The 9,569-nt window shown below is 39.5% G+C and overlaps 1 protein-coding gene across 1 annotated transcript; it reads right to left on the minus strand.

Moving 5' to 3' along the window:
- Positions 1-5,866: 5,866 nt before the first annotated feature.
- Positions 5,867-9,011, minus strand: LOC149011788 (Lactoylglutathione lyase / glyoxalase I family protein). The gene is made up of 5 exons (XM_089164186.1): positions 8,833-9,011; positions 7,934-8,096; positions 6,905-6,988; positions 6,621-6,824; positions 5,867-6,013 (listed from the first exon to the last, which is right to left on the minus strand). Exons 1-5 carry the CDS (start codon positions 8,884-8,886, stop codon positions 5,919-5,921), a joined length of 600 nt encoding a protein of 199 aa, XP_089020312.1. The 5' UTR covers positions 8,887-9,011; the 3' UTR covers positions 5,867-5,918.
- Between the last annotated feature and the right edge of the window lie 558 nt (positions 9,012-9,569).

Consider the following 9,569-nt stretch of genomic DNA (forward strand, 5'->3'; position numbering starts at 1 on the left):
AGTTTAATTGCTAGAACTTTGGTGGCCACCTTCATAGCTACATTGCATAGGCTGATTGGTTTGAAACCCTGTACAAGTTCTAGGCTTTCCTTCTTTGAGATAAGACATACAAAGTGTGTAGTTTGGGCATTCTAGGAGAAAACTTGAAGAGAAAAAATCATATACAAATTTGAATAGTTCCTTATGAGTTAGATCTCAAAACTTTTGAAAAAATGTGGGGGTGGAGGGAAACCGTCAATTCCAAGGCTTTTTAAAGGGTCCGTGGCATATAAAGCCTCTTTTAACTTCCTCCAAGAGAAGGGGCAACAAATAGCACATGATTTTGTTCCTTTGAGACCTTTGGTTGAATTCCTTAAATCACAAGCTCCAAATCACTATCTTCCACTTCCTTTGAGGTGAACAAATCTTGATAAGAAGATTCAAACATCTCATATATCTCCTTCTCCTCAGAACACCACTCTCCATCCCCATTATTAATTTTAAAGACCCTATTATGTCTTCTCTTGGCACTGCACTAGCATGAAAAACACAAGTATTCTTCTCCCCTTCTTGAAACCAATCAACCCTTGATTTTTGCCACCAAAGGGTTTCCCCACAGCTTAAAAAGTGCTCCAACTCACTTGCCACATTCTTTTCCATTGTTTGAGAAGCTTCCTTTGATGGGAGACTTTAAAGATAAACCAACTTTTTTTTTAGTTTTTTAATTTGTGTGTGAACATTGCCAAAATAGTCTCTATTCCACACCTTTAGGTTCTCCTAACACCATTCTAATTTCTTAAACAACAAAGTGGAAGGAGGAGTATCAGCTTCCCTTTGCCATGACTTCTCCACCATAGTCGCACAGTTCACATCTTTGAGCCACATTGCTTAAACCGAAATGGTTTGGGACCTCTACTTGGGACACCTCCTGAATCAATTGTCAATGGAGCATGATCTAAGGCTATGGCTACCTCTATAAAAATTGGTGTTTTAGGAAAATTACACAACCAATCTGCATTTAGCCAATGCCTTGTCTAGCTTAACCCAAATATTCCCCACTCCTTGTCTTTTATTGGTTAACGTATCGGTAGTTGCATGAGAGCCTAAATCCCTTAAACCACAGTTGTTCACCATCTCCTGGAATTGCCAAACATCTTTGATTTCCCATACATGCCCCTCCATTTTTTTCATGCCAAGAAAGAAATGAATTGAAGTCACCAACACAAAGCCAATTACCTTGTCTTCCTTCACTCAGATGAGTCAGAGCATCCCTAGACCTTCTTCCTATTGTATTTCACTAGATTTCCATAGACTACATTGTCAAAAATGAAGTCTTCTTTTTAAAGTTAACTTTGTAGTCCATAAATTTATTGTTTTATTTTAGCACCTCCATTTGAATGTTATCAGTCCACAACAGAGCCAAACCACCTGCTCTTTTAATAGGATTTCGCAGTAGCACAACCATTCATCCTCAACTTTCTTTTGATTTTCTCCACCTCATCAGTATTTACTTTAGCCTCCATTAAAAACAAAATGTCAAGCTTCCACATTTTTTTGGTGCTCAAAGTGTAGGGGAACTCGCCAACCCCTACAATTACACCAAAGAAGAATCATTGTGACCCATGATGCAGGGCTCCACCTTGCACCATGGGAAAATTCTGTAAAAATGCTCCTTCTATTCTTCCATTTCCTATTGGATTGTCGCTTCTCCATTTGGCTCTCCTTCGATGGACAAGCCGGACCGACCGAGCCCCCCGATCCGGGACGATGAGCCCAAAGGGAGATGCGGGCGGCGCGCCGGCAACCGCCCGAGATGAGCGAGAAGAGCGAGGCCGGACACACAAGAAAACCGGAGGCACCGGAAGGGAACATGCAAAGGTGGGGTACCTATGTATTTGGAAGTTAGCCGGACAGGGCGATGCTCCGGATCATGCTCCGCGGGCCCCAATCGGCAGAGTACCCATAACAAAGACGGCCAACGGGCGCACGCTGGTTATAGATGACGGCACCCCCTAACCGCATGTGGACCCACGGTCCGGACCGACAGTCATCGTGACCGGGAAACCCGCTAAATGACGAGCGTATATTGGGTTATACCCGTTTGGTGCCCATCTTTCCGTATCACTTTTCTTCTTTACAACTTGCTACCTACTCTCTATTCCTTTTCTTTTCTTCTTATTACAACTTGCTACCTACTCTCTATTCCTTTTCTTTTCTTCTTATTACAACTTGCTACCTACTCTCTATTCTTTGAAATATTAAGAGTTTCCATATGTTTTTTTTTGTGCGGAGTTTTGAATAGAACGGTCTTGTGGGTTCAAATAAATGGATGGGCTTGACAAGTTTACAGGAGTAGTGTATTGATTGGGTTTTAAGTGAGTGTGAGGGTGTTGGGTCTGGGTTAACTGTGGAAGGTGTTGGGTTTGAGAAGTATGTGGGTGTTGGGTTAATACATAGGCTGTTGAGGTACGTGGATATGAAGCAAAGTGAGGGTGCTCATTAAGGATTGGGCTTAAGAGAGAGTTATTGGTATTTGGGCTTTGTGGGCTAAGTGGTGGAGTAAATTGGGGGCTTTGAGATGGCTTGGGTTGTTGGTAATGGTAGTTAATTGAAGATGGGATGTTGGGGGAATTTGGTGAGAGGACCGAGGGTTAAAAAGGAAAACAGATACAAGATGTGGGAGAAGTGACAAAAGCAATCGCTGTATTTAGGGTTTGATAAGGATGTCATTGCCTCAGGCAGAAGTTGGAGCTGGGTAACGGCAGTTATGGGGTGGTTCAGAGGGATGCCATTGGGGAGAAAATCTGTTGTCAAAGGGATTGCTTGCAAGTGGTTTGTCGCGAAGACAATGGTGGTTTGTTGCTGGTTGCGCTTGATGGGGGGCCATTTTTTTTTTATTTTTTTTGGTTTTTTTTTTTTGGGAAATCCAAAAAAAATCCAAAAAAAACAAAAAACAAAACAACATGGGTCGTAGAGATTCGATCTCGACCATCACTTTACATCTGAACTGTAGGCAACTCAGTGTTGCGCATTGCATTAATTGCACAGCACTGAAGCCAAATGCGTGTTTGTGGTCTGATGCTATGGTTTAGTGTTCCAAAAAACCTGTGTGACAAAGACTAAGGGTGTTGTGTCAATGTTTGTCGAAGGTCTTCTTCCTTCATCTTCTCCACTTCCGACCATCTTCTCCGGTTGGTTCATTGAGTTGCGATGTTTAAAGAGCTTTGAATATCCAAAATGCAGTGAACCAGTGTTTCGATCGACCTTCGGTCAAGAGCAATAGCTCTCAAGTGAGGTCCAAGTCGCGTTCTCCTTTGGCGTTGATCAGAAGTTTTTCCCATTTTATTGTTATTTCGTCAATCTCTCCAAAACGCATGTGTCGGTATAACACTTTTCAAAGGTCTCCTAGGGTCCACAGTCAATCCGCATCTAAAGTAGCAAACCCTACCCCCAAATTGAGCTCCATGTATGATCATCCCTTGCCCTAGTTCGCTTAATTTTGCAACTAGGTTGAAACCCAAATTCTTGTTTGGCAAATCACTTGGTATCTCATGGAATTGGCACCAAAAATCGATGTGTGAATGCCTGTTTCCTATCCTCCCTCCAGGGTTCTAGCATTAGAAGTTTACCTCCGACCGTCCATGGAGACTCCTCAATGACATTGAACATATCCTGTGAATGCTCAAACTAGAATTTATATTGGTCGCTTTGCATCTATGTTATTCCTAGTGAACAAACTAGATTCCATGCTTTACGAAGAGCTTCAAAGACAGCCTGACGCCTGTATGGTATTCCAAGTAACACTCTTCCTATTAAGGTATATTGTTTCCTCTCCCGTGCAATGTCTTCTAATTCATCAGGGACATCATTAATACCTTCATCCAAAGAGAGTAATCTCCGATTGTGTTGATCTGGTGTGATGGGTTGGGGGGAGGGGGTCCGCCCCTTCCTCTTGCCTGTGTGTGTGTGGACATTGCCTACAATTCTCTTCACACTTTATACAACAACAACAATAAGCCTTATCCCAACTAAATGGGGTTGGCTACATGGATTCTTGCCTACAACTCTCTTCACACTCTATATGTTCTGAAAAATACCAGAGAACCCATTAAGTTCTTGATATAGGAGAAACCCAATCAATTCTACCAAAAGGTTAAGGTCTACACAATAGACTTGGTACTGTTCTACTAACACCCACTACAACAAAACCGAGTAGATGAACAAATACTCACTGCTGGAGGAACGATATCACTCACCATCGGAGGAAACAAAAACAAGACGGTTAGCAGACACTCATAAGAACTATTCGAACAATCATTAGTTGGGACTTCTATTTAAACCTTGAAGTACAGTACTTTCCTGGGACTCGCGATTCTGTGGTGATCGGATGTTAAAAAAATTGTTTTATTTTGTTTAGTATTATTAACCAAACATCAAGGCAAATCATTATTCCTATGTCAAAACCATCTTTCTCTCGGCAATCAAACATAGGCATGCTCATGTGTTGCTTAGGAGGCTTTCAGTTATGCAGGGTTTCAATGAGGAAATAAAATCCAAATGCTTTAATCCAGAATCCCTGTCTGAATTGAATAACTTGAAATGTCACCCAGGTTGATTTTAATCTGGTTAGTTGCGAACAGACAGTTCTAACTGAATATCCTCTTTGATCAACTTGAATTTGCTGGTTCTTAAATCTTCGGGGGTGGTTCCGAATGCACACAATCACACGAAAATCTAGTTGTAGTCTCTCGATTCATTTCACATCATTCTGTGGTTGTTCCTAGTTATTTGAAGTAGTTGCTTGATTCAAAAATGTTACAGATTTCTTCTTGTTGACATTGATCTTAGATGTCCTTTATGTAGTAGCTATTCTGAACTGTGTCATGATCATTAGTTGATTTAGTTCCATTTCTTAAAGATGAATCACAAAGCAATGGTGGAGTGGTTCTTAAAAAGGAGGGCTAGTCAAATCCGTGGTCAAGCTTCAGAACTTTCTGATCCTGTAAATATAGAAAAAGGGAAAAGGGTTCTCCTTCACTGCGTAGGAAGGCAAAGGACCCCCAGTCCTGGTGATAGGTTTTTGTGACGATCTCTTACTGAAATCTAATCATCTATTATGTGTTACGTCCATTGGTGATTAATCTTATGATTGCGAGATTGATAAAAGACAAGAACACAAAGAACACCAAGAGTTAGATGACAAAGTTCAACCAAAGGTCCACAATCTTTTTGGGGCTCAAGAGAAAGCCCGATTCACTAAGAAAAACAGAGGGTTTGACTTATAACATACATATGTATAACGATTACCATCAAAGGTAGCTTGCCAGGGATCTCAACGCACCAAAACCTTCAAAACGAAGCAATATACATCAAGAACAAGAGGAAAAATAGCAGAGGAGAAAGATGGAAATCAAAACTCTAATCCCAATGGAGAGAGGAGAGAGAGCCCCCAAAATCAAAATGAAGAAATTGCTAGTGTGATTTGAGCTCAACCCGACTCGACTAGCACCAAGATCAAGCCACAGTTCACAACAACACAAGAGGGGAAAATTTATAGAGTAGCACTCCAACACCCACCCCCCCCCCCCAACCCACAAAAAAAAAGAAAAAGAAGCCCCAGTCGATGATCCAACAATCCCCATGATCAAGGAGAATATGTGCAGAAAGCCTCAAATCAGACAGGAAAATAAGCAAACGTGTAGTGGTGGATCTTCCCTTTTGCTGACCTTCAGCTCATAAAATAATATCCATGCCTTTTGCCACAACTACATTAATAGCCAAGCAAAACATGGCTATGAAATATGGAGCTTTTTTATTTATAATGTATTGTGTATTATTTATTTTACAGCATCAGACAATGACCATGGAAGACCTACACTAGTATGTGATTTTTCTTTTTTGGAGGTAATTACAGTTTGATGTTTTGATATTCAAATAAGCTAAGCTTCAACCTGAGTGAATTCCAAGGCATTCGCATCCGGGTCTCGTGCAAATATTGCTGGCCTCCCAGACCGGCTGAGAGTGTATGGTACACCTATAAAGAAACAGTCATATTAGACATATGCATACAGTTTTAACAGAACCAAAGAAAATTGTTAACTGCTCAATTATTGCATTTGGAATTTCATAGTCAACAAATATGCTGGAGGGGCAGAACAGAATTGAGAAAAGCAAAGCAACACTTACACTTAATGTTGTTTGAGATGCTGCATTTCAATTACATCACTAAGAAGTAGCTAAAATTCCCCAAGTTTTCAAATCCAAGTTCCATTTCTTTGATATGGGGGAACAAGAAAGGAAATACCAGAATACTTAACATTTTTCAGATGGTCATGGGGCACAGTTTTGGCATAAACCCTTTTGCTCCTGGTGGATGCAGTGGTCTTTCAATATGCACTATGCACTTCTGTTAATGAATACTCAATGAATTACTTTGTCTGTGAGTTTATTTATCCTATGCAGAACTTCCTAACTACTAACTGAGCCCACCATATGCTGTGATAATTATGAAATGAGGTTTGAGTCTAAAATATAACAAGCTCTAAAAGGAAACTCCTCATATAAATACGATTCTGATAGATATGAGAATGACTGTAATCCTGGATCTGTTGTTAATGACTGACAAAGAACTAGAGACATACCAGCTCTATCAAAGATGGTTTTCAGCTTGGACACATCTCTGATTGCAATACAAGTATGACGATCGCGACCACCATGCTCAGGGCGCCCAGTTAAAGGGTCAGGATTTCGAAGCTCCATCAAATGAATCATTTCAGAACCCACCCAAAGCCATGCACCTCTATATGGAAGCTTATCATGAGGCCTTGCTTCATTTATCTTGAGACCTGGTTTTAAAATGAAAATCCATGATCTTCCCAGAGTAGGAAAATAGTATTTAATTATTGATATGGAAAAACTAACGTACCCAAAAGATTTTGATAGAACTCTAGAGATCTCTCGAGGTTTTCACACAGCAGACCAACATGGTGAATGCTGACCATTCCAATTCCTGCAAGCATACAATACTCCCAATGAATAAGATCCCTTGCAAGGGAGATGATGACGGGTAAAAAGCAACCAGAACAGACATTATATCCCTACTACATAGAAGTTTGGCTCACTCTTTTTTTTATTTTTAGTAGGTGTGTTGGATTAACTCATGATCCCATGGCTATCAACAATAGAATTTTCGACTTGACATTCTAAGTTTGTAGACGTGAAAACTAGTGGCTTCTGAAGCCTTAGAATTGCAGACTCATAAAATATAATGTATGATTGCAGAGATTTTTCAGAAACTTTGCCACATATAATACTGTGAGAAAGGTCGATTTCCAAGTCATACAGGTTGCAAGTTTCCAATGCCTACAAGCATATAAAATGATCTATGACAAATACTGTACATAGATGTTGAGAAGTCAGCTGTGTATCCATGTTGGTAATTTTGCATCTCCAAATATACAAATATTTTTTTTTTTCTTTTTCCCCTTAAGAAATGATGACCTATGCTTAAACACTTCAATGTTCTCATAAGTTTGACAGAGTCTCTAGACTGACCACTCAATATTCCAAATCCATCAATCTTTGGAACCTCCATCTTAGGTTGTTAGAGAAATTCTTAAATTTTGACTCAATAATCCATGACTATACCTAGCTTTGGGGTGTAAATTTCCTCTTGATTTACCAACTAAAACACAACTACCACAGCACCACCAAAAACACGAATATGACAATGCATTAATTATGGATCATCACACTACTATTTGATTAAGATAGAAATATCCTAAAACTCAAAAATAAAATAAAAAACCACACTATGTTTCCTCATGATTCCTTTTGTAAAATTTAGGTAGGAAAAATCATATTCATGGACTTACTATGTTGATTTTACTCAATGATATTTATCTGATGTTCCAAATGTGATTCATAGATACAGAATGGAAATAAAGAAACTGACCATCACTATCACCAGCATCAGTAGATTCTTTCACAAGTACTTCTCCTGCAATGGCTTTTGTCTGTAAGCAACACCTATCCTTCTTCTGACATCTTGCAATTTGAGGGTAACTTTTAGTTGATGGAATCTTCATAGATATGGCATTGACAACACCATGGTTTCTCTGCAAGAAATTATCCCATTATGAGCCATTTCATACACAACAAACAATCAGTACCAACACTGTTGCCATCCAAAAGTAATGATATTTCGATGTTAACAGGAGAATGAAAATGTTTTAACTTCAATGCATTCTCCTAGCTCCAAGCTTTCTACAACAAATTACCCAGTAGAATGACAATGATGGCTGAATATAAGATCTCAATTTGGAAACAAATGATATGACATTTCTCAGAATGATAATCATGGAACGGGAATTAAAAATTGAAGCCCTGTGGATGTAAATATTATCAAGAAAGCTGTACAGAAAACGCAAATCAGGGCCCGATACTAAATTCCATTAACAACTTCAACTAAACCTGCAGAGGACCAAACGCAAATAGTGACCTACATCCCCATCAAAAATTGCAGCTCAGTTGAACATCACCAGCATTAAGTGACCAAGCCAGATCACCCTAGTCACAAATTGGGATTCTTCCTAAAAAGAAAATTAATGACCCTAAGAAATCCAACCGTGGGTTTTTTAATTTCTCAGTTTCTGTTATCCTTAAACCACAGATTCGAACCCATTCCAACAAGGTGGTACCGGATCCCCTCGAGCTCAAAAACAATCCATTCGTAGGCAAAATTTTATTTTTTTTCCCCTTTCCCTGATTCTATTCATATCAACTACCGTTTTAAATTTATGTATGCTAAGATATTTTGATATAATAATCAAGGAGAAAGATAAGAAAAATTACCTTGTCTGAATTAAGAGACGGTATCAAAGATGGACAGAGAGAAGACGAAGCCATGGGAAGTGAACTCGATCTGTTTTTCTCTGCTTCTCAATCCTCAGAGACTCACAGCAGCAGGTATCTGATAACTGATAATTAAGCAACAAAATAACGTTTTGGCCTTTGCGGACGAGATTCTCAATCATGAATCACCCATTCTCTGTAAAAGACAACCTCAAGATAAATGTGGCAAGTACAAAGACTTTTGTGCCCCTTAGGCCACAGCTATTGGAAGACAAAATGCAATGGTTCCAATTCATTTTGATTAACAGAACCTCCGGGAGAATCTCTCGATCCATACATGCTGCTTCTATGGATTAAAATCAATATCATGATCTAAAGGTTGCTTAGTTGATAATGAATAGCATCTCTTCACTAAGAGGTTATGGTTTTAACATTCTCCACTGCTTACTAGAAAACTATCAATACCGAGAAAAAAAATTGAGATCAATGCAACTATCTATGGGAAGTGACTAAACAAATTATAAAAGAGTTTGGAGTGTCACAATTTTTTGAGAAGACCACCGGAGAGGTGGCTTTTGGGGTCGATCATGCGCATTAAATGCACAGGACCATCAAGCCATGCATTTGGGACGGTTAGATCGAGATTTCGGTTGAACTTTCGATCTCGAACGAGATTTTGGATCCAACGTTTGAAATCTTGGCTTGACGGCCATGCGCATGACCCAAGCTTTTTCCGG

The sequence above is a fragment of the Hakea prostrata genome, chromosome 7 (assembly GCF_041222555.1).
Source record: "Hakea prostrata isolate BN-2017 chromosome 7, UWA_Hpros_2, whole genome shotgun sequence".
NCBI classification, from domain to species: Eukaryota; Viridiplantae; Streptophyta; class Magnoliopsida; order Proteales; family Proteaceae; genus Hakea; species Hakea prostrata.

Coding starts and splice junctions, on each gene's coding strand:
- LOC149011788 (XM_089164186.1), bottom strand. CDS start 8,886: ATGGCTTCGTCTTCTCTCTGTCCATCTTTGATACCGTCTCTTAATTCA. Junction 8,097..8,832: donor CGTCTCTTAATTCAGACAAG/GTAATTTTTCTT, acceptor AATTTCTTGCAG/AGAAACCATGGTGTTGTCAA. Junction 6,825..6,904: donor GTTCTATCAAAATCTTTTGG/GTACGTTAGTTT, acceptor TTTTAAAACCAG/GTCTCAAGATAAATGAAGCA.